The 24,938-nt window shown below is 38.3% G+C and overlaps 1 protein-coding gene across 1 annotated transcript in view; it reads left to right on the top strand.

The window, feature by feature from the left end:
- The window catches only part of SLIT3 (slit guidance ligand 3), a gene marked incomplete at both ends in the record, with an annotated part of 518,009 nt that overhangs the window by 5,785 nt on the left and 487,286 nt on the right, over positions 1-24,938 (top strand). Inside the window, one exon of the mRNA XM_084295482.1 lies at positions 21,866-21,937. Coding sequence (XP_084151608.1) covers positions 21,866-21,937 — 72 coding nt within the window. The remainder of the gene's footprint in view (positions 1-21,865; positions 21,938-24,938) is intronic.

Here is a 24,938-nt window from a genome sequence, read left to right as displayed (position 1 = left end):
GATTCTAATAAGGATATGCAGTGAATGAGTTTAGGCAATTTTACAGTAAGAATTGGGCTTGTTTACTGGGAAGACAGTTCAGGAGACTTAAATCAGGATACGCTCTATACCACAAGCTAATAGCTCAAATGACTCAAAACTTCATTGTTATAACACTTTTTGATATTGTTCCTGTGGTGTCCACAGTGCTTGCTTTTTTTCCTTTGTCTGCCTGTTGCTGCAGCTAATCTTTAAAAATGAATAGCTTTTTGCCTGGTGGTGGTCTAGTAGGATCCATTTGTCCTTGATTAGAAGATTGAATCATCCCTGAAGAACTATGGAGAATGGAAGCCATTCCTTAAATATTGCAGTTATGTTGGCTTACACTTGATCCACCAGGAATGAATGGAAAACAGTTCTGCTCTGGGTTCAAAGTTAAAAACTGTCAGGATTCTTTCCTATTCACAACTGTACATCTGTTTGTTTTTCTCATGTATCGTCTGCTAAAGTCAGTGTAAATTTCTAGTAAGTTTTCTGAAGACTGAGCTTGAAGTGAGTTTTCTTTCACCATGGCTGAGTGCTGCAGAGACCATTCAAGTAATGTTTCAAGCAAAGAAAGTAATTTCATTTGTGTTTAATGTAATTAAAAAGTAAATCACTCTTCCCCCTCAGTAAATTTGAATCTTTTTTTTTTTTGTTTTCTTATTTACCTCTTTCTCTAAATTTGAACCTACGAAATCTAAATCTTTCTACTGAAGTAACATAACTAAATGCAATTCTGAATGAATGTGAACTGCAAGTTGTGCAGCCACTTACCTTCAAAAGTGCCTGCAGCCTCATGAGAAAATAAGTTTTAAGAAACTCTGTGATTAAAGAGATGATCCCTCTTTCCTAAGTAACCCTGAAACACTCAAACGAGTTAGGAACAGCACGTCTGATACGGGACTTCAATTCTGACATAAGCTTCACAGTGTCTTGTAATACTGCAACTACTGAATTATCTCAGATGTTGTGTTAACCTTTGGAAGAGGTTGTGGAATGTTCTTCATAAGTAACCTAGTGCCTCTTAGTTCTTTTACCTGTTTGCTCTCTGCAAGTACAGATACTGGATCAGGTCAAGAATTTCTGTGGCACAAAGTTGAAACACCTTTCAGCAGCTGGGGACAAACTGAGCCCGTGTGCCAGTATGCTTCTCCAATGCTAGCAGAGTTTGTATTAAATTTAAGTAGAGGCAACTTTTGTCTTGAAGCTGTAGGAACAAACGTGAATCCTCCGTCTTGCTGTTCAACAGCTCCCTGAAGGGGAGCTCTCTTTTCCTCTTTAGGTTGTTTTTCCACCCCTGCAAAGACAAAACAATGTTTTATACTCATCGAGTAGAGAAAAAGCAAGCTTCTAGCTTCAAGTGAGGAAGGAAGGTGTCAAGATAACTGGGGGAAAAACTCATGTAAACATCAAATGACAAAGCTACCTGAAGAAAAATTATATTGGCAATGGCACTAGAATGAATGTGACATTCATTTAGGTGATTGTCTATCTGTTTGTTCATGTTCCAAGGAGGTGTAGATGAGCAAGCAGTCTTGTTCAGAAAACATTGTATAAAGGTAAATATTGTGCCCCATGGTCTTGTGAAGTCTTTGATAAGTCTGTAGAACATGCCTTGTCTCCTTTCTGCTCCTTGGATAACAGGAAGTTCCTTCTCATTCTTGTTGATTCAGCTATATTATTGGAGTTTAGTATGGATTTAAGTTTAGGGTCTGCTGTTATCATTCCTCTCCCTTTTAAGTTCAGTAACAGTGTTTTTTTTTTTTTGTTTTTTTTTGACAGTGTATGGCTGTATCAATTTGACTGTATTGGTTTATTTTTTTAAGTAATTCTCAGGATAAGGAAGGGCTGGGCTCTAGTAATTTTCTATTTGTGACATGGACCAAGAAGTTTTGTTTTCAATATTTTTCAATTCTTTACTCAAGAGACCCATAATGTTTTATTTTCAGATCTTCTTTTGGTGTTGTCCAGTCAGATGTATCGTTTAATATGTTGAATGGCTTTCAGGAATGGAAAGAACTTGTTCTTTTCCACTGGGAAATGGCCTTGTAAGCAACTGGCATTTTTTGTAATGGCACTAAATACATAATAGATCTACTCTCCCCCTATTATAAGGGGGATAGGTCTGTTGTCTTGTACTAGCAGAGTAAGTTTTGGATGAGTTCTGAGATCCATATCTGTAAAAAGCTGATCCATATCAGCTTTTTTTTTTTTTTTTTTTTTTTTTTTTACCCCAACTGAATCAGTTGTCTCTGTCAGAATAAATTTGTCCTGTGTTTCAGTTTTACACCATCTGTTTGGTGGCTGCAATATGTGTTTTTAATCCTGTGATTGATAGATTTCTGGAGCTTTTAATTAGATTTTTACCTTTCTATCTTGGAGTTGCTTCTTTTTCTGAGACCTTAATCTAATTTTGTCCCTCACAGGGGGAAATCATTTGAACTGATGTTTACGTTCTTTCCTTCCCTGTCACTGATGTAGAGAGCATTTTCAATAAAAAACAGTTATATTAAAATGAAGAAAATACCTTGCTGTTTTAAAACTGGTTTTGACTTGATTTTTCCATCACATTTTTATTAAGATAAATCTGCAAAAACTATGTTGAACTTCTAAATTGATTTCAGAATTTGTCTTGCTTGCAAACGCACATTTCCCTGTGTTTTCCTGAAAATTTGTGATACTGTTGCAGAAGCAATTCTTAATTTATGTCAGTAGGACTTTTTTTGGAGAATCCTCAGTGCCTCCTGCAGAGAGAGGTCAGTAAGATTACCTGACTATTGAACTGTATGGTGAATGATCAGCCTTGTGGAAGTAGTATCAGGTTACTAATGAAGTTCCTCAAACACCTAATATATGTATTTAAAGCCTGAGTAATTCAGACAATTTTGGCAGATAGCATTCTCATTAGGCCAATACCTTACTGGCTGCTACATGTACCTCTGCTCACTTGCATTTGAGGTACGAGGCTGTTAGCAGTGATGCTATCTTTAGGAGTTTAACAGATATGCTTCAAGCCTCTTCTGCTGTGTGGGGGTACTCTAGTCACCTTACGGTGTGACTGTATATGTAGGCAATCACCCAAAAGAACAAGACAAATCAGCTGCCTGTAATTTTTTCAGAATGTTTTCTCTGTAGTGTCACAATCGTACCTGTCTGTGCAGACAGATCAGCTCTTCTATCTTAATCAAGGCTCCATGTGAGAGGGAGGGAGAAACTTCTCTGGAGGTTAACACTTTGAAAATCAGTAACTTATTTTAATAGTCTGTGGATGTGGTTGAAGAAGGTGGTGGGTGTTGTTGGCTGGTGACAAACTCTTTCTAGATGTATTTCTTTATTTGGTTTTCCATTTTCATGTTCTTCCATTAGAGGAACTGCCCCCTTTAAAAAGAAAAAAAAAAAAAAAAAGAAGAATTAAAAGGTAGTTTTGCAATTTTTTCTCTTTTTCGTGATGGCAAATGGAAAATTTTAATGCAAGTTGGGCTACTGTAGAGTTGAGGTCAGTATCTGTACTGATCAATACTGTTTAATTTCTTTGTCTCCATCTCTTTACTTTTTTTTTTTTTTTTTTTTTTTTTGGTCTTTGAAAGGCCTTTGGGGCCACCTTTGTTTGTACAATGCTTGATGTGAAGAAATCTTGAATGGTCATAAGGGTCCTTCTAGGCATGATGAAAATGGCAACAGTAATAAATTTCATACTACTGAATTTAAGGTTCCCATATCCAAAATCACAGTCTGTAAAATGCAGGGTTTAATAGCTGGCTCCAAACTGCTTTTCCAAGAGCTGCATTCTGTCAAGGCTGGTGGCTGCTTGATTTGCAGGGAGGAAAGGGGAAAGTATGCTGTCCTGTGAATGAACATTCTCATGAAATGTTTCAAAAGATAGGCACTTCACTACTATGGAAATAATATGCAGAAAGCAGAGGCATAGGTGCATTCTTGTGCATACTAATAGTTAAGGAAATATTTCTCAATCCCTGTTCTTTCGGTTGGTCTTTTCCTTTGTTCCTGTGGCTGGTAAGGAATGTGTTAGTTAACCTGTATAAAATAAACTGATTACTAGATTGCAAGGTATTACTGCCATATGTTTCTATAGGGACACTATAAATAACCTTAATAGTTACAAAAGATACAAATGGTGATCTTGTGAGCCTTTACTGACTTTTGCAGGTTGTAATAAAAATAAATGCTTTAAGGTAGTTGAACCTACTCTATTAATGTTTTCACTGAAATCTTTCTTTTGGTATGCACTGGTGAATGATGAGCACTTTCGGTATTTTAACAGCTTTTAAACTTGGGGAAGTAAAAAGTTTTGTTTGGCAAAATGGCTATTAGCAGTGATAGAGTAGCTAGTTTTGCATAGTATGTAATATCAGCCTAATGCAAAAAACTTGGAAAGGTCTTTTCCACAAACAACTTTCCCCAAAGTAGAATAGATTCTAATTCCTACTTTCAGTTTTTCTTCAGAGATTCCAAAAAGGTTATTTGAAAGTGGAAGAAATTACCCTGGAATTTAGTAGTTGAGTTCCTTGGAACATGCAGTTCTTTTAAGGATGGATGACCAAAAACCTCCAACTGTTACACAGAGGTGTCTGTAAGAACATAGTTTCACTTTATATTAGTATTTTTTCTCTTACAGTAAGGGAATAGTAAAGAACACAGGATACTTTTCTGCCAAAGATTTCATTGCCCAATCTGTTTGCTTTAGAGTATAATCTGCAAAAGAAATCTCATGTAGCAGATGTAGTCACATCAAGCCCATTAAAATTACCACTGCTTTTGCGTTGGTCATCCACAGATATGGAGACACTGAAGTGTAATACAGTTGTGTTGTTCAAGGATCACTTAGATCACTTTTTAGCAAGGAAAAGGTGCACCCTGAAAGCAGTTCAAATGTATTGTATCTTCCTGTTAGTCATGAGACATGCTTTGTGTTGGACTTGAATAGAGTTTTAGGGATTTAGGGATTTTTCCCCTGAAATTTATTTTGTCTGTATAGTGGTATTGTTTTGATTGGAACAGGCATTATATTAAACGTGTTTTGAAATGCTGATTTCAGAAAATGCTGGATGAAACATGTTGGCTTGGTGATGGTGGTAGTGGTTACAACATCACTTAGTGAAGTGAGAACTGGGTTACAGGCTTCACTGAAATAGCTGTAGAGTGACGAGAAGAGGCTAGCAGTCTCCTCTTGAAGTTGTAGAGCTGGTTAGAGATGGTCTTTTAATAATATAGCTGGGGAGGAAAAGAGAATTCATTAGAAGGAAATAGTACAGGGAAGTAATGGTGCATTTCTGAAATGCCTAACTGCAGTAGGGTGGTAAACTGGAGACAAGAATACAGTGGTGACACAAAGCCCAGAAGTCAAGCTCTTGAGCAAAGAAAGTTTGTTTTCCAGAAATGGCAGTGGATATTGTGAAGCAAAGCCATAAGGCAGAGGCTGGTTCTTGAGGCTGAGAAACACATCTGGATATAAGTTTCTCAGATAAGAATGTGAAAGTATAAGAAACAGGCCTGCAATCCTTTGGAGTAGTGATTTTTAATAGCTAACATATGAAAACGCAGCAAAAGATGAGGAGCAATCGTGTGTGTGTATTTTTCCTGGGAAGTTCTCTAGTTTAATTGCTCATGAAGATTGTTAGAAGTTGGAAATGAATTATTCCCAGTTGAAGTTAACTTCATTTTACAAAACAATTGTTTTCCAAGGTTATTCTTTCATTGTTCTTAAGTATGTAAGAGTCTTAGTGCAAAATGGTTTTCATAATCATGAGTAGTTTCAGCAAGTCAAAATGTCAAATACATGTGCTTGGTCTTTTTCAGAAACAAATGAATTTTGTGTCCATTTAGCAAACACGGTAGAATCTATTTAATTTCACTCTAGAAAATATAGTTGGATGAGGATGGGGGATAGGGAAAGGGGGAATATACTTGAAAATGAAGAAAATTGTTTGTGGTTGTAACATCTGAATGCTAACTTTGTCAAGCAAAACATCCTTCAAAATTGCATTTTATTTACTAAAACTGTTCTACATCTTTTACTGCCACTCCTTGGCTTAATCTTCTCCTTAATGGCTACAGGAGATGTGTATATTCGGCATGGTACTTCTTAGAAGGGATAGAGTTGGTGAAACAGGATGTTTCTGAATTTAAAAGTAAAGGAAAAAAAATCCAACCTCTTTTACATTTCCATGAAAAGATCTCCTAAGAAGAGTTTCTGATCTGTGCATATCTGAAAGTGAACAAGGAGTTGAAGTCAGTTCTGTTTTCTTTTCAGACTTCACTAAGATCATTGATGTTTGTTGGTAGAACACTTTTCTCAGGCCATCAAATGTTACAGTAGCCATCATAATAGATGCAGGTGTGAAATATCTGAAGTCCTAAACATCTAATTGTATTGGTGAAGAGCAACTAAACAGATGATCAGATTGTTTACCGAATTATATTCAGTAATATACAATGTAGTTAAATGAAATACATACTTGTATATAAACAAGAGATATTGCCTCTGAAATAAATTAATGTGAGTTTTCCTGAAATTTACATGCAGGTTTTTTTTTGTTGTTGTTGTTGTTTTTTCCCCAAATGAGCATGCAATACTTGACAGTATATAGATTTCAGAATATAAAATGAATGAAAAGGCCAAGAAGTCAGGGAGAAGAACAATCTTGTGAAGAATAGTAACCTTTGTCAATCCTGGTTTCTTGCTTTGTCTACCATTTTTTAAGTCCCCAATTAACATTAAAGTAGCATTAAACAACTGGAGAAATTCTTAAAAAAAAAAAAATTGGAGAAATATTCAAGTTAGCCATAAGTTGTAGTGAAGATTTTGATGCCAAATGGGATGAAGATTGAAGTGCAGGCACTTATTTATGTTCTGAAAAGACCATTTGGGCCATGCTTTTATTTAACTATCAAATGGGCGAAGTTTGACATTCTCTGGCTTCTACCTGTGTAACTGTTTAGTCTTTGCAATAGCAAAGGACTGATGTAACAGCCTTTCATATCCAACCAGCTGGTATGTTTTGGTTATGAAAGATAAGACAGTTACAGTAGTTAAGTAGGAATGGTTAGTTATACGAATTCAAGAACTGAAAAGAAATAACATGAAAAAATGTTTTTGTGTCTGTGACTGTTAACCTTAATTGTGTGGTATTTTTTTACTTTTGGTGAATGAAAATAATACTTGAACTAAAATGACACAGTACTTGCTCTTTATAACGTGTAAACATCCTGTTTTCTGCATATTAAATAACATTTCTGTACCAACTGTTTTGAAGTATTTTCCATGTTTTATTTTGTGCTTTACTTTTAAAGCTTTCTGCTAAACCCCATCTCACCCCAATGGTAAATCAACAAACCAGTGTTTTAATCCCTTCTGTGTGGAAAAGATAGACTCATAGAATCATTAGGGTTTGAAGGCACTTCAGGAGATCTCTTAGTCCAGCCTCCACTCGAAGCAAGGTCTCCATGAAATTCAGACTAGGCTTCTCAAGGCTTTGCCCAGCTGAGTCTTGAATATCACAGGGCCTTTGTGCAACTCATTCTCCAGCTTAGCTGTCCTTATAGTAACAGATTTTTGTTTATTTTTTATATAAACAGGTGGAATTTTCCTTGTTCCAGTTTACAGTCATTGTGTCTTCCTCATCCTGTACCTTCATAAAGACCCTTGCTCCATCTTCTGAGAAACCTCTCCTTAGTTATTGGAAGACTGGTATTCAGTCACCCCAATGCCTGCCCTTCTTCAAGATAAACAAATCAAGCTTCCTTAGACTCATCGTGCGTAGTCAAGTCTTGATCATTTCAGTGGTCTTCTGTTGGGCTTGGTGAAGTTTATTAGCATCTTTCTTGGACTGAGGAGTTCCAAAATGGACACAGTATTCCAGATGCACTTAGGACAGGCAATATCCACTGTTTCCCCTCAGTCCATAGAAGTTGCTTCAGCATAGAAGGCAGTTAGGTTGTTCAAATCTGATTTAACCTTGGTAAATCTGTTGGCTATTTTCAGTCACCTTCTCTGTGCCCAGAAATTGCTTTCAGTAGTATTTGCTCTATGATTTTTTCAGGGACCAAAGAGAGGCTGATGCTGACCATCCTGTACTTCACCATACTGTTCTTTTTTTTTTTCCATTTTTTGAAGACAAATCGAGTATTTGCCTGTATTAAAGATGGCACTTCAAGGTGGCACTTCATGAGACAGATCTCTCTGCACACCCAGATAGAAGCTACCTGTTCCCACTGGTCAGGATTTCTGAGGAGAGACTGAACTCAATCCTCTGCCACTACTGTTTATTCCACTCCTTCTTGAAACTTGTGTTTCATCACTAAGACTTAAGAGTCTGTGTCCATGAAGACTGTCCTCTACCATCTCATTTACAGTGGAGCTCAGTTGTGAGATGTGTTAAGCCAAGGTTGGCTTCTGATACACCTGCTCATTTTTCCCCATTAGCTGGATGGAGTGTTGTTGTGCTGTTATTTCAGGTTGTTTTGCACAGTATGTCCCCTGCGATTCCCTTGAATTCTGAAAAATTGATTTCTGCTCTTCTGAATGCCAGTGCCTATGCACTTCTACTTATCTTCCTCACACACCTCACTGTTTTGAACATCATTTTTCTGTGGTCACTCAAGCCAGAGATGCTACAGACTTATCACACCCCCAAACACCTCATCATTTGTGAGTGGTAGATCAGGAAAGCTTCACCCCTGGTTGGCCCATCTAGCATCTATGTTGAGAAATTGTCTGACGCTATCAAGAAAGCATCCTGACTTGTTTGCCTACTCTGTGCTGCCTTTCCAGCACATGTCACAGAGATTCAAGTCCCTTATAAGAACCAAGGTGTGCAACCTGGAGGCTCCCTGTCATTGCTTAAAGAAGAGCGTTCTCTTATTCACCCTGTGTGGGTGGTTGGTAATGAAGTTCCGCCATGATGTGTCTTTCACTACCTGTCCCCTGATCCAGGCTGGCACATCTCAGTGAGCTTCTCAACAAGTCTGTAGAGCACCTCCAGACAACTGAGCTGATCCTCCTCACAAAGAGGAACCTCTCTTTCTGCTCTTCCTTGCTTCTCTTTGAGAACCCTTTATCATCAAACACAGGTGTGATGGCATGAGCTATTCCACCACATGCTGGTTATTCTGATGATGTATATCTGCATCTGTGACAAAAACTTTAGTTCTTCCTGCTTGTTTCACAAGGTTTGTATTTCTGTAGTACTGCTTGAGGTTGGCCCTCTTTCAAGCTGTTTCATCCTTCCTGCAGACTGTCTGTCATGTACAGATGATGTGACCGTGTGATGTTTGGACTGGAAAGTAACGACAGAACTTTGGGAGAAAAGTGGAAGGACATGCGAGTATAAAACTTACTCTCAGAATGTTATTCTGCCAGCATAATATTTTCTTTTTATATAATAAAATCTGCAAGCTATTATAATCAGTCAGGAGTTCCTGCAGTGTGGAACAAACATATTTTCTTGAAGAAACTACTGAACTTAGCCCATTGTGGTGCTTTATGCAGGTCTCAGTTATGGCTTTAAATAGTAATCTACTCAATGGGGAATTTAGCCACTGCAGGAGTTTCAAAAAGGAATTATTCCTGAGTGTTTTTTAGCACCTATAGTTTGCCAAGTCCATTTGTTTATTTTTATAAAGATGAGGACAGAAGTGTGTTGCCTGCAAGCAGTTCCAGATCGTTTGGACTCTTAATGTGGGCTTTTAACCAAACACTACTGTAAAGGGCTTGATAATGGATAGTTTATGCCCAAGATCAGAGCACTTAACCTCTAAGATCAGTTTTCTCATTCCTTCAGACAGAAAGAAAACACTGTTTGAGTCATACCTGAGAGCCTTCTCTAATCTGAAGGAATCATCTCTTATTTTTTTTTTTTTTGAATTAAAAGCTGTGTTGTGTAGGTGTGTTAAAGTAGGGTGAGCTGCAGCAGAATTTGTACTTCTCAGGTGTTGTGTGGCTATTCAATTAACATTTAAAACTTTGTGGAGACTGAAACTATCCAATATCATACCTGTGGTACTACCCAACAAGAGCAATAAAATTATTAAATGTTGGATTGTAAAATTACAGTTATTCTGACTTTACATGACTATCAAAGTGACTGGACCTCACTACTTCTGTGTTAACATACTCTGCATGATACTGGTAGTACTGAAGCTATGTGGAATGTTTCTGAATCCTTTCAGGAACTGGTGGTTCTGGCAGGACTTGTTTTTTCTCTACTAATGTTCATCCACATATTACCTGCTCTTACTGTGGAGCAGAGAAGAGGGTCTCTATTCTCCTATCCCGTTACTTTCTTTGTAGTTACTTCTGTAAGATCTCCCCATAACCCTTTATTGAAGTTGAACAAGTGCAGCTCCTTTAGCATGTGTTCATATGCCTTTATACTACTACCTCCTGATCATCGCAATGGCCCCTTGCTTTACTCGCTCCAACGTGTTATTGCCTTTTTTTGTGCTGGAGAGCCTGCAACTGGATACAGTATGGCAGATTAACTTCCATAAATCCTGAATACAAGAGGTTAGTCAACTATTTCACCCTGCTGGCTATGATCTTACTATGACAGACTGGTGTAGGGTGGCCTTCATTGCTGCAAGGGCACACTGCATACTCTTGTGTGGCCCACTGAGACTTTGAGATGCTTTATTTATTTATTTATTTATTTTTTGCAAAGCAGTTCCCTGGTCAGTCAGTGACTAGCCTCTAAGTGTTGCAGGGACCAGGGACTTGTTTCCTCCTATGTATGTGACTTTTTTCCCCCTTATGAACTTAATGAGGATTCTGTCAGCCTAACTTTCTGACCTGTACACCTGAATTGAAGGCCTGTCTTTCAGTGCCCTGACTGCTCCCCTTTATTTGATGCTGTCTGTGAACTTGTATGTACTCTGTTCCCCATAATGTCTTTAATAAAGATTACTAAACAACATTGGCCCTACTATTGATTTCAAAGGGACACTACTAGGAACCAGCTGTTAAAAACGTTTTGCCCCCAATGGTCTAGCTAATTTACATGCAGTTTATTATTCATTTATCTGATCAATTTAGATCTAAAAAAGAGTATGGGTGGCAGTCTCTCTGAAATCAAGGTAAAAACATCCTCTGTTCAATCATAGTTTGTGGAGCTAGTCATCTCGTCACATGAGGCAATTGAACATGTTTTAGATGGCTCTGAGAATCCGTGCTGGCTCTTGCCCATGACCTTGTTCTTCATGTCTTTGAGTACAAAAAATATGAAGGAAAGAGTTGGTGACATAAAATGGAGTTCTTATGCTTCTTGAATTTGTACAGTGGAAACAACTAGCAAGAGAGCTAGCTATCTCTAGCTATTTCAACTGTGCAGGATGTTTCTCAAGTAAAATGAAAAGTATGTGTATCACGCTTATTTTAGAAGTGTAGAACGCCTTTAAACTTAATTGTAGAGGGAAATATTTAGAGAATATATCAGTCTTCCCAGAAGTCAGTCAATAAATATTTTTCTCATGCACATTTAAGAAGTGAACTGTTTCTGTTTTAGGAAGAAAAAATAGCTTAATTCTATTTATATAGAAGTGGACTGTATTATCTTCTCTTTAGTAACAACAAGAAAAGACAGCAGCTGAATAGGATTTTGATTTTTTTTTTTTTTTGTCTTTCTCTTCACAAGTGAAGTTCATACTTGCCCAAGTGTTTTGGGAATTAATGGATTTTGTAGATTTCATAAAATCTGGTTCTAGGTCTTTATTTCCTGCATTGCATAAGTTGAGATGGAAATATGCTAAATCAGAAGATATGCAGATTTTGCTGCCAGAGGGCTTCAGGGTAATGTTATAATTGAGTCGTTTATCATAGTAACTTTGAAGTTCTTGGACTGAAGGCATGAGAAAATTGCCAAGTGCTTTCCATAGGGAATTGTAGTCATTTAAGGTTAAGAGGCTAGTGGCAGTCCATATGCATTAAAGACAAATTAACTCTATAGCAGGAATTCTGGAAACTAGGGTGAAAACAAAACAAACAAACAAACAAAAATCATAATGGGTGTGCAAAGACTGAAAAGGATAGCCAGAAACACATGTAGAAGAAATGGATACATCTACACATGGGAAAGGGTTTTTCTCTTTTTATTGTGTATGGTGCTAGTGTGTTCCCAAATTAAGAACGAAAGTACTCATAGAGAGAGAAGGGCTTTACTAAAGAGCCTTCTGCCTCCAACCCCACAGGTAGCTTTGATTAAAAAAAATAATAATAAAAAAAATAATAATCAAGAACTCCTCCTGGTTTTAAGCTTCTAGAATGCAGTAGGCATCCAAGTGAATGGTTAACTTACCTGTGAAACTGCAAGTTTCCTCTACTTCAGGTGGTGTGTGTTTGTGTTCACAGTTACCTTGCAAAGTGAATGGGGGTTGGGAAAACAAATCAAACAGGAAAATTTTCAAGGGATGACTCAGCTGTCATTCTAGCAGGTGTTTTGGATTGACCAATTCTTTTAGCAATGTAATGGCAAAACAATGAAGGCCTTGTTTCCATAGATTGTGTGATGCTTGAGTTATTTGCAAGTATTGGGCTAATGTAAGATATCAGTAACTCTTGAGATTCACGAATATGGATTGAATTGTTATCACTAGAATTTTACTTTCCACATTTGAATATCTTATTGCCAAGTTGATTTACCATTTGAAGTGCATCCCTTGGACTACGTTACAAATGGAAAAAAAATAATAAGGACTATGGGCTATACCCTTAATAGTGTCACTCTTAAATTCAAAGATAAATTATTTTTCTTCTGTTAACAGAAGTTCCAGAAGTTCATGAATTATGTTCTAGTTGAAGTTTGTTTTGATGTGAGTGCTAGATGGCATGTTAACTCCTTTCCTTTCTGGTTCTTAGGAAAATTCATTTAATGCTTTTTGGATCACATGGAGAATTGGTTTAATGACATTTTTTTTTGAGAGTATTGGGTTTCTTGGTGATTTGTGTATCACAAATATGACACAAGTATCTATATATTTGAGCTGATATGTGGAAGCCATGTTGAATACTTTTCAGGAACAGAACTAGATTTTGGATTAGAGGTTCTATGACTAGAAATTACTTACCTATATTTGAAGAAGCTGGATAGCAATGAATCCTAGTGCTGTGTAACTTGGTTGAGAGCAGTCTTCTGAAGTGTGTGGCAATTTTTCTAAAATACAGTATGCAGTATCTCTACTGCTTTTATTGAATTCTTTATTAATATAAACAGGAAAACATCTGAGGGCTTGAATGAAGTTGCAGCTGTTGCTCTAGCTTCCCTTCTCTTTGGATAGCAAGTTATTTTCACTTTGTTGTGTATTTTTATTTTATGCCAAATCTTCCCAGGTTAAAGGCAAATGGATTAATAAATATTTTTCAAAAAAAATTCCCATATAGGACTTGTAGTATTTAACACTAAGATGCAAAATCAGGTATTGACGTGAAGTTATCTAATATCAGAGATGATCTTCAGTTTTGTTGTTAAGAATATCACTGTGTTTGCCAGCCTGGTACCTCAGAGTTTTCTGAAAGAGAGGATAACTCTGTTGTGCTGGTAACTTTATGGACAATGAATAGCTTTCACCAAATGAAATAATTGGTTTTCTTCTGGAAAGATAATTAAATTTTAAGCAACTTCTTTTCTGACCAAGAGTGAACAGGATTAGGCCTGGCAACTGGTTGTTTTCTATATCAGAAGAAATAGTACCTTAGAAAAATTCTTTGAGTAGAAGCTAGTCTTAAAGCAAATGTTCCACTTGCAGCAAGACCATCAGGTCAAGAGGTTTTCATGTACCTGTTGTGGTAGTTTTACTCGGTTGGACAGCCGAGTTCCGCCACGGCAGCTCTCACTCCCTGGCTGCAGCCTCTGTCAGTGCAGGTCCACCTGCTCCACCGTGGTACCCCATGGGCTGCAGGGGGACAGCCTGCTTCACCATGGTACTCACCACAGGCCGCACGGGACTTCTTCTCCAGCGCCTGGAGCACCTCTCCTCCTTTTTCCCCGATCTTGGCACCTGCAAGGCTGTTTCTTACTCCTCTCTCTCTCCCAGCTGCTGTGTAGCAAAGTGTTTTTTTTTTTTTTTTTTTTTTTCCCCTATCTTAAATACTCTCTCACAGAGGTGCAAACAACATCACTTATTGGCCTGGCTCTGGTCAGGAGTGGGGCCCTTATTTAACATGGGACATATCACAGAATTTCTAGGTTGGAAGAGACCTCAAGATTATCGAGTCCAACCTCTGACCTAACGCTAGCAGTCCCCACTAAACCGTATTATATTCCTAAGCTCTACATCTAAACATCTTTTAAAGACCTCCAGGGATGGTGACTCCACCACTTCCGTGGGCAGCCTGTTCCAATGTCTAACAACCCTTTCGGTAAAGAAGTTCTTCCTAACATCCAACCTAAAACTCCCCTGGCGCGACTTAAGCCCATTCCCCCTCATCCTGTCACCAGGCACGTGGGAGAACAGACCAACCCCCACCTCGCTACAGCCTCCCTTGAGGTACCCATAGAGAGCGATAAGGTCGCCCCTGAGCCTCCTCTTCTCCAGGCTGAACAAGCCCAGCTCCCTCAGCCGCTCCTCGTAGGACTTGTTCTCCAGGCCCCTCACCAGCTTCGTCGCCCTTCTCTGCACCCGCTCAAGCACCTCGATGTCCTTCTTGTAGCGAGAGACCCAAAACTGAACACAGTACTCGAGGTGCGGCCTCACCAGAGCCGAGTACAGGGGGATGATCACCTCCCTAGCCCTGCTGGTCACACTGTTCCTGATACAAGCCAAGATGCCGTTGGCCTTCTTGGCCACCTGAGCACACTGCTGGCTCATATTCAGCCGACTATCCACCATCACTCCCAGGTCCTTCTCTGCCTGGCAGCTCTTCAACCACTCCTCTCCCAGCCTGTAGCTCTGCTTGGGGTTATTGTACCCCAGGTGCAGGACCCGGCACTTGGCCTTGTTGAACTTCATGCAGTTGACCTCAGCCCATCGGTGCAGCCTATCCAGATCCTCCTGCAGAGCTTTCCTACCCTCAAGCAGATCGACACACGCACCTAACTTGGTGTCATCTGCGAACTTACTGAGGGTGCACTCGATGCCCTCGTCCAGATCATCGATGAAGATATTAAAGAGGACCGGCCCCAGCACCGAGCCCTGGGGGACGCCACTAGTGACTGGCCTCCAACTGGACTTGGCTCCATTCACCACGACTCTTTGGGCCCGGCTATCCAGCCAGTTTCTAACCCAACGAAGCGTGCGCCAGTCCAAGCCAAGAGCAGCCAGTTTCTTGAGGAGAATGCTGTGGGAGACGGTGTCAAAAGCCTTGCTGAAGTCAAGGTAGACCACATCCACAGCCTTTCCCTCATCCACCCAGCGCGTCACTTTGTCATAGAAGGAGATCAGGTTCGTCAAGCAGGACCTGCCTTTCATAAACCCATGCTGACTGGGCCTGATTGCCTGCTTGCCCTGCAAGTGCTGCGTGATGACTCTCAAGAGGGTCTGCTCCATGAGCTTCCCTGGTACTGAGGTCAAACTGACAGGCCTGTAGTTTCCTGGGTCAGTCCTCTGGCCCTTCTTGTAGATGGGCGTCACATTTGCTAGCCGCCAGTCAACTGGGACCTCCCCCGATCGCCAGGACTGCTGATAAATGATGGACAGTGGCTTGGCCAGCTCCTCTGCCAGTTCTCTCAGTACCCTTGGGTGGATCCCATCCGGCCCCATCGACTTGTGCACATCCAAGTGCCGTAGCAGGTCACCAACCAGTTCTTCGTGGATAGTGAGGGCCACATCCTGCTCCCCATCCCCTTCCACCAGCTCGGGGTACTGGGTATCCAGAGAACAACCGGTATTGCCGCTAAAGACTGAGGCGAAGAAGGCATTGAGCACCTCCGCCTTTTCCTCATCTCTTGTAACTAAGTTTCCCCCCGCATCCAGTAAAGGATGGAGATTCTCCTTAGTCCTCCTTTTTGTGTTGATGTATTTATAAAAACATTTTTTTGTTATATTTTTTTATCTCTGAATTCTTGCAGAAGCTACCCCTGTGGCCCCACTGCTACCAAAACCTTGCCACATCTGTGAACTTGTACAGTGCCCATAGCTGTAGCTCACAGGCTTAATAAAAAGAAGAGAAAAACAGCAACAACAACAATAAATAAAAAAAAAAGGTTACAAGTTGCACTGAGAACTAACCATTTCTTACCATTTAATAAGACTTGATTTTGGCATTGGGATCTCTGTTTTTTATTCTGTGTACCTAGAAGGCATAGGTCAGCAACCAGAACTAGCTTCAAAATCAACAATTTAATTAAAAATAATAATTATATATATATATATATGCTACATAAACATAGTCTAGGAAGAAATGAGAAGGAATTAAGTTGGGGATTCACCTGGATATATTCAAGATACACAACTATGATGAGAGATGAAATTTTGGATTACTTCAGAGACTAAAATCAAGAAGCAAATTGACAGTTGAGTAATAGGAACTTGCTAAAATATGCAAGTGTTTATTGAATTTTTGCATTCTTGTGTATGTAAGGATTTTGTATGTATAAGGTCAAGGGTAGGTGTTGGGAAGACAAACATCCAGGCATTTTGGAAGTGTTGGGTGGCTCAGAAGAATAATTGTCAATTGAAATTGAAGTGATGTATCAAGAGGAAGTCTATCTAGCACTTCTAGTGCTGTTGGAAGCCACATAATGGCACGCTCCAGAGAGTTTTGGAGACTCCTGAAAATATTTAAATGTCTGGCTAAATTCATCAGATTTTCTTGAGAGAAGAATGAAAGATGAAGCAATTCAGAGGAATTCCTGCTATGTAGAGGGATGTGCTCCAGTTGCTCCAAATGTCCCTGTTTGTAATAAGTATATACATTGTGTAACTTAGTCGTCATCATCTACAAAATATGTATTGAATTAAATTGTTATTAGAACATAGCAGGACATGTTTATGAGTAAGGCTTCCTTTAATAGTTCAGTCTGAACTCACTTTCAGTAAGTGAAGCCTTGTACAATTCTAGTCCAATTCATATTTCTACTCCCACTGAAATAATTGCTTCCATATCTGTTTTCTTAAAGCTGCCACTACACCTGCATTGTCTTTAGCATACTTTATGCTAAAAAGAAAAATAGTTTGACAACAGAGACTTAATATCAAAAGCTCCAGGCTCTTTTCATTTTAATGAGTGCCGTCAACTGATCTGATGCCAGACCAGAAGAGATCTATCTTTCATAATGGTGTTTTCTTAGATTTGTTTGGAACGATATTATATGAATGTGAAATGACAAAGAGTTGCAGCTGGGCTGGTATATGCATGGGGCAAGATCGAGATTTTGAGTAAGACCTAAGATCCACTTGGCCCCACAGAATATTCAAAATTTAGGAATTTTGCACAATAAGCATTTAATTTAGAATGAATGTATCTGCAGATAGGTACTTGTTTAAGCTAAATATAAATCAAATTCACCTTTGCATTATAATTTTTTTCCATGTCTTTGATCCAAACCATTTCTTTTCAAAGCTGGTTGTGTGTTTGCTTCCAACAATTCCTATGAACCATGGTGTATTTGAAAGTCAACCAAGATTAGATGTTAAGGTTTAGCTTTTTGTAGTTGAAACCCACTAGTGGTCTCATAATCAGCTGGCAAACTTTTATAAAGGAAATATAAAATATTAAGTTGCCCACAAATACCAGCTGTAAACCACTGAAGTCTGCAATAGTTCAATAACTTCATAGTAACAAAGTTTAATTGACTAATACAGTAACTTGTGGCAATGGTCTTTTTTTTTTTTTTTTTTTTTTTTTTTTTTTTTTTTTTCCTCAGCAGTGCTAGACCTACTCTGAACAGGAGGAGGAAGTGTTACATAGTAGTACATCAGGGCTTTAGCCTGTTTTTCCTCAAATGGCAGACAAGCCTCGAGGGAGAGCTTACTGGAACAGGTAAATGCTCAGATGGCAAATACAGCTTTTTAAAGCAGAGGAGGCAGTTATCAATAAAATCCAAATTGGCTTAAGGAAAGTGAACTTAATGAAGAAGCATTCTGTTAAAATTAGAGAATTGTCCAAGTAACTTTACTTACAGAAACGGATACTGTATCTTAGCTGCTGATGTTCAGAAGGCTTTAATGGAATGGTTGATTTTATGTGTATGGTATAGGCTGTGTCAGTCTGAAGGAGTGGAATAAACAGTAATCTCAATATATCTATATTGATCAAAGAATGTTTAAGAAAGTCTTTCTCAGCATAGAGGGGTGCAGAACTCACTGGGAGGAGCATGCTGAGTAGCAGGAGTGCTCTCGGGGCTGAAAAAAGAGAGGGATGGATCTCTTGTGGGGTATCAGGCTCAGACTTGAAGGGGAAAAAACTGCTTTGTATGTGTGACAGGAATGACACTCTGCGTACAGGTGTTCAGGCTGAGTAAATGTGCTATGCTGAGAAATGAGGCTTACCAAAATAGGCAAAAAAGTGGGTCGCTGACCTTGTTGATGTGTGTACCTCTTAGCTGGCAATTGGAGAATTCTGAGCAGCTGCATGCTGTGTTTTGGTAGAATGTTTCCGAGACACATTTCCGAGGCAAGGAAAAACTTCTGAGGGAATGACATAAAAAGCAGAGGGGAAACAACATGCAAATAAACCATGAAGCTATTTATGTGTTGCTTACTCCAGAGTTAATTCTTCTCAGTGATTTTTGTTGTCAGGTCACCCTGGTGCACCAGTGAGTAGTTAATGATGCACCAGGGTAGAGGAATTGAGCTGGGAGCCCAGAGGAAATCAAGCTGGAAAATCTGAAAAATGTAGGCAGTGACTGAAAGGTATTACCCATGAAAAGAGTGATTCAGTGGTTCTTACATACAGTGAAAGTGTCCTGTAATTGTGTGTTGTTTTTTTTTTTTGTTGTTGTTTTGTTTTTTTCCCCTCCCCAAAACAGGTATTTTCTTAAATATGATCAACCTAGGTCTGTCAAAGGTAATGTTTCTTTTATTTTTTTCTTGCAGTTAAAATATAGGGATTCTCCCCATACCCACATTGGTTTGCATCTGAGATTTAGGGAAAACATGAGGAAAACAATCATGTATGTTTACAAATATGAGGCGTTATTTTCTCTAACAAACAAGTACAATTACCTCTGCTAATCTAAATATTTAAGTTTTTGATAAACGAAGGATAGCATTCATATTAGAAGAAACTTTGTTTTCATGGTTAGGAGGAGTTGGGAAACATGGTAGGTATACTAAGAAATCAGTTCTGTTTCTTCTCTGAATGTTGAAAATGTACCTTTCAATGAGCTTAAATTTATAAATTTGTAACTGCCTTTTCTTTGAGATTCACAGCAGAAAAAAATGGCATTAGTTACCATGACAATTACCTTTCATTTAATGGCTTAATGCTTAATGTCAGTGGAGGGAAAAAAAAAAAAAGATTGATTCAAGGTACATAATTTTATTATTTTTTTCTTGAACACTCACATATTTCTTATTAGTATTGCATCTATCCCACTAATAGGGTCTGATGTGAGGTGAAAGAGGACTGGGTTAGGTAGCAGCCATGTTGGAGGGCTTGTATGGAATTGTATGTGTGCTGGAAAATTACTGGAAGTTGTGCCAGGCAGGAGGCAGGAATTTTTTTTCCTTTTTTTTTTTTTTTTTAGTACCTGTAGGAGGGTATATGAAAGATTGCAAATCATTTAGCTCTCCTCAACACTTTGAGAGCTTTCTTATTTTGTCTGTAGTATTACTTGTCAGGCACTTAAAAGCCATCCAAGGACAGCTATCTAGGCAGCCTCTTTCAGAATACAAAGGTGACGGTTGAGGCATTCATGGGAGTTCTGAGTTCTGCCCCTTCCTTGGACTCTTTTTTGTACCTACAGAACTAATAACTTGAAATAGTACTTAAGAACATCTACCTATGTTTCAGAAAATATTTCATGGTCGAGGTTTGAGATGATTGTGAAATGTACTTAAAAATAGCAGTTACCTTCTTGTTGAATCTTATTAGAAATTGAAAAGAAGAAATTTAAATGTAAGAAATTTAAAATTCAAGAAGAAAAATAATGCAAATTAATGCAGGAACTATGGTAAAATTGAATTTCTTAAGACAAGTCCCTACTTCCTGTTGTGAACTTGTGACGTCATTGTCTTTTAACAAATCAACATCTAGCCCCATGACTAGTTTTTCATCTTAGACTATTTTCATGCAGTGGCACTAGACAACAAAATTTGTTGGAATGTTATTGCTTACCATCTCATGGTCTTTAGAAAGCTACCCAGTGCTTTATTGGCCTGAGAAGTGTTAACCCAAATGCTTGCTTTTTAAAATATATTTAGCAGCTTTTTACTAGGCATAAAATGTGACTCAGAAGAAGAAAAAAAATACTCCAGTATTAAAAAAAAAATAATAATACTTTTAAAGAAGGCTTCTTTTATCTAGGAAAATCTGACTACAAATTTGTGTTGTTACGCTGGAGAAGTATACCTGTTTTAGTTCTAAGTTTGCTGAATACTGCTTATTTTAAAATATGCATGGTTGAATATGAGGAAAAAAGGCTAGCTGTTTGTCTTGTCCCTGGTGGTTATCACTAGATTGATTTACTCAATCTGTACAGGGGAAAAAAAAAAAGGCAAAACAACTGAAAGTGTTTTTGTTGTTGTTGTTGTTTGTTTGTTTGTTTGTTTTTTGGGGGGGTGGGGGAAGGGGGTAGGTTCCTGGTCAAGGCAAATCCAAGAGTCAAGACAACATATGATATAGTGCACCAATATCAGCAGGTGCTGTTTTGAAGAAAAAGAAGACACATAACCAGTCCTCTGAAATGACAGAAAGATTTTATATTGGGAAATGAGGAGTTAGACTCAGTTGTTATGACTGTCAGAAAAAATGGCTGATAGTGTAGTGAGACTTAGCCTTAAGCACAGAACTAATCTTGCAAGAAGGATTGATTTATGAATTCCTTTATCTTCACTTTGATTCAATTTTGATTTAAGTATAATTTGTCTTAGAAGCAAACACTATTTTATTTGGATATTTAGTCTATCAAGATACAAGTTTAAGTGTGAAATTCTTTTGTATTTTTGGTGTGCTCACTCCAAAGAAAAGCAGACAGCTCAAGGTCTGCTTACAATGGTTTTTCCTGTTGCGGAAAAAATACCGGTTACTTATTAATTTGGAATCTAGAGCATAAATTAGCACACATTGAAACAGTGCAGGAGGTAATACTTGGTTAAGTGACTACGTGAGGAAAATGTGTTGTCGCATAGCATGTGTGTCATAAAATTGAAAGTTCAAGTAAAGACAGAAGACACAAATTGGCAAGTTCTGATTAACATAGGAAACAGGTCAGTGTGATTAACGCTTTTTCAAACAGTGATAACACTTCACTGGTTATCTTCTGATAACCAGCATTTCCAAAAAAATGAGGTGAAGAGCTGCCTAATGCTGCGTTTGGCAGGGAGCTGTTCTAAAACTTGGCAAATCTTTCAGTCATTTGGGTGACACCACGCCTCCACTAACCAAAGCTGGTAGTTCTGTGCTCAGGCTCTACAGCAGCTTCTGCAGCAGGCTAGACTCAAGCAGGCTTAGTACAACTCCAGAGCCTAATTTTAATTTTTAGGGCAGAGTGCTGCATTTCAGCTGTGTTGTACAGATTGGGTCTTGAATTTTAGCCTCTTAAAAGATTGTAGTCTTGAGGAATAAGTAGATGATGAGCAGATCATATACTTATCATCAGATCATAATGGAAGCATGAGTTTGTACAATTTGAACAGCTGATAGATGGTGCACTGATGGAGATAATTTCTCCTAACAGAATTTGGATGTTGGTTACTGTGTCTGAATGTTGTGTTTGTTTTTTTCCCCCTCCAGTGATCTAGAAAAAAATAATATCACAAGAATCACAAAGATGGACTTCGCAGGGCTGAAGAATCTCCGTGTCTTGTGAGTATAACAGAAAACTTAACTTTCTTGAAAAGACTATTTTGGGTTGCTAGTACTAAGGATGATCATATGTTAGTAATTTCTGTACATTATTCAGTTAGTGGTATTTTAAACCAGGCAACTGGAACAGTTTGTGATGTGAAAAAAAATTTAGTTCCACGTTGAAGTCCAAATGCCATTTCAGAGCTGTTTAATTGTGTTTCTTACTAGCTTTTAACAAGTACTGTGAAGTGGACTAAAATTCTTACCACTTATGTATGAATAAATTGTATTGGAACACCAGCAAGTAGGACTTGCAGATTTTGTTGACTTTAATAGTGCTTTCGCAGAAGATTAAGCATAAAATATTTGATAGCTGTAAAAGTTGTACATGGGGAAATCCATGAATTCTTTTAGTCCAGTATGAAGTAACAAATGCAAAAAAACTAGGTAGTCCTGTCTCTTGTTCTAGAATTATCATTCAAGAGCTCAAGTGTGCTTCTAAATAGGCCTTGAAAATCAAAAGGCAAAAACATGAATCTACATATTGCCCCTTACCTAGTAGTGACTACATTCTGTGCAGTTGTTATCTAGTGCACTGGAAGTATTTTACTAAACTGTTGCAAATTCCAGGTTGTAGTAATCGAGGCAAAAACCTAATCTTGAGTTAGTTCCGGCACTGTGAGTCAGGTTGGTTTTATTGTTCTATTGACCCCTTTACTGAAATAGCTATCAGAAGATCAAGACACAAATCTGTCTGCACTCCCTGAAAATTTCTATTTATGTTTCTTGAGATTGCCTTCTGCAGCTAGTATTTTCCTTTAAGTATCTTTTTGTAAAATAAGTCCTTAAAACTGTAATGATGAATTGTTACATTAATTTAGTGAAAATTCAATTAATAAATTCCCTGAATCCTGTCAGGGATAAGACAAGTCTTTTCTGCTGCTACCTAAGCACTTTTGAACCAAGAAAGCATTTCTAACCTTTTATTCTAATCTTCTGGTCTTGCATCATTCTAATCTATTGGAAGATTCCTCTTTTTCATAACATTTCCCTCACCTCTATCAGTGGAATCATTTAGATTTCTTTGGCTCCAATCCCAGCTGCCAATACCATTTTGGAAGTCTGTATTATAATTCTGTTTAGAAGTACTATCATTATTGTCGGTAGTTGGTTTGGTAGTGTTTTTTTCTACTATCTTTACTGTCAGCCATTGCCTAATGTCACTGCAGTCACTTACCCTGGATGTCCTTAACAAGAAGCGAAATATGCAACTTCAGTTATTTGAATTTTTTGCTCTGTGCTCATTTCAGATTTATGTAGCATGTTCAACCATTATGAATGGTGTCCGGTGTTTGCCACACAAGTCATTAGGAATAAAAGCAGAACTTGCCTATAAGAAAATCTGTATTTGTATTGTTTTTGTCTTGTGATATATGAAGACTACCTGAAACCTAAGATGTGCCGTTTCAGCATTTGTTTGCAGAAATATTTTTGATCATTGTCAATGTATTTTCCTTTTCCACGTTCCCGTTGTATCTGGAACATGTATGTGGGTGTTTTTTGTTTTGTTTTGTTTGTTTGTTTTTCTCCTTGCAGTTTGTGCAGCTTAACATCTGATCTCTGTAAATCCTTCAGATTTTTAATAATTTTTCTGAACTTTCTCTATGGTCCCCTAGTAACTCTGGCTATTCTACATTACTCACCCCTCCTTTTTCCCCTCCCTATTTTCCCCCCATATGTGATGGGGGGGTAGTGGGAAGAGCAGAAATGTGTGACCTGTCCCAGAGCTCCCAAACAGGTGGTCTGGTCTTGTCTTCAGACATCACAGTGAGGAGAACTATTTATATGATGAATGAACTAGATGCTGGCACAGTGGTCCAACTGAAAAAAGCTTCCCATCTCAAACTGACAACATAAATGCAAAGTACTCCATTGCATACTTTGTTCTTTCATACCTTATAACTGCATATTTTTCCCTCTCTTACTTTGAGGAACACAGTATGTTTGCATGTTTTTTCATTTTTATTTTTTGGTTTTCATAGTTGTAGATTCTTGCTGTCTGTCCTCACAACTGCAATCCAGTAGAATGACTCTGAGAATCCTCATAGGATTGGATGCAGAGGAGTGGCTGCTGGAGAGGAGTGCTTTTTCACTAGTCATCACTCAAACCAGACTTATTGTATATTGTTATTTATGTGTTTTTAGCTAAAACCACCTAAAATATTCAGAAGGCTAAGAGATTTAGTCCATTCTGTTATCTGAGTGCTCTCACAGAAGTAGAGAATGGGTGTGTGCTGGAAGGCAGCACTGAGAGAGAAAAAAGTTGGCTTAAATGGAAATATTGGTGTATCTGTGCCCTTTTACTTACGAAGAGCACTTCTGCTGTGTGAATGAGTAGTCATTTCCTCCACAGTTTAAATCAAAGAGAAGTCAGTCGCCATTGTTTATTACTTATCCTTGCCTCAGCCTTAGAGGGTGAAGAAAAGCAGATTTCCACACAGTGGGAGCCTGGGAGCTTTCTGTTACATTATTACACCTGTTGTACAGTGGGACTGTATACAGCTGTCACACGTAGCTGGTACGGCTGTATTTCTGGTGAGGCTGAACTGCTTTGGTTTGTTTACAAGTGGTTTACTCTAAAGCAGACCTGAAGTCTTGGCAGAACATAAAGACTGGACAAAAAATATTTACGTTGATTTTTCTGCTATTGACTACCTACAGGTAGTCAGTCATTTCTCCTCAATTACAAAAGCCAAGAGTAGGGGACTGAGGATGTAACAATCAGTCCCTAAACCAACATCTTTCTGAGCATTGTGGTTACAAAAGTTTTTGAACAAAATGCGTATCAAATCTGGGAGTCAGGAGGCAATTTTTAATTAGCTTGCTGTTAGTGACCAAGAGAGTGCTTTTCGGTCTAGAATTTTCACAATCTCTAATTAAAAGTTTTACTATTGCATCCATGAAAACCACCTTTATAACATATGTGTGAAGTGAGAAAACTTTTATTCTTTTGTCTTAA

The sequence above is a fragment of the Netta rufina genome, assembly GCF_964035555.1.
Source record: "Netta rufina genome assembly, chromosome: 14".
NCBI lineage: Eukaryota > Metazoa > Chordata > Aves > Anseriformes > Anatidae > Netta > Netta rufina.
Note: the sequence above shows the minus strand (reverse complement) of the source record. Positions and strands in the feature narration are given on the sequence as shown.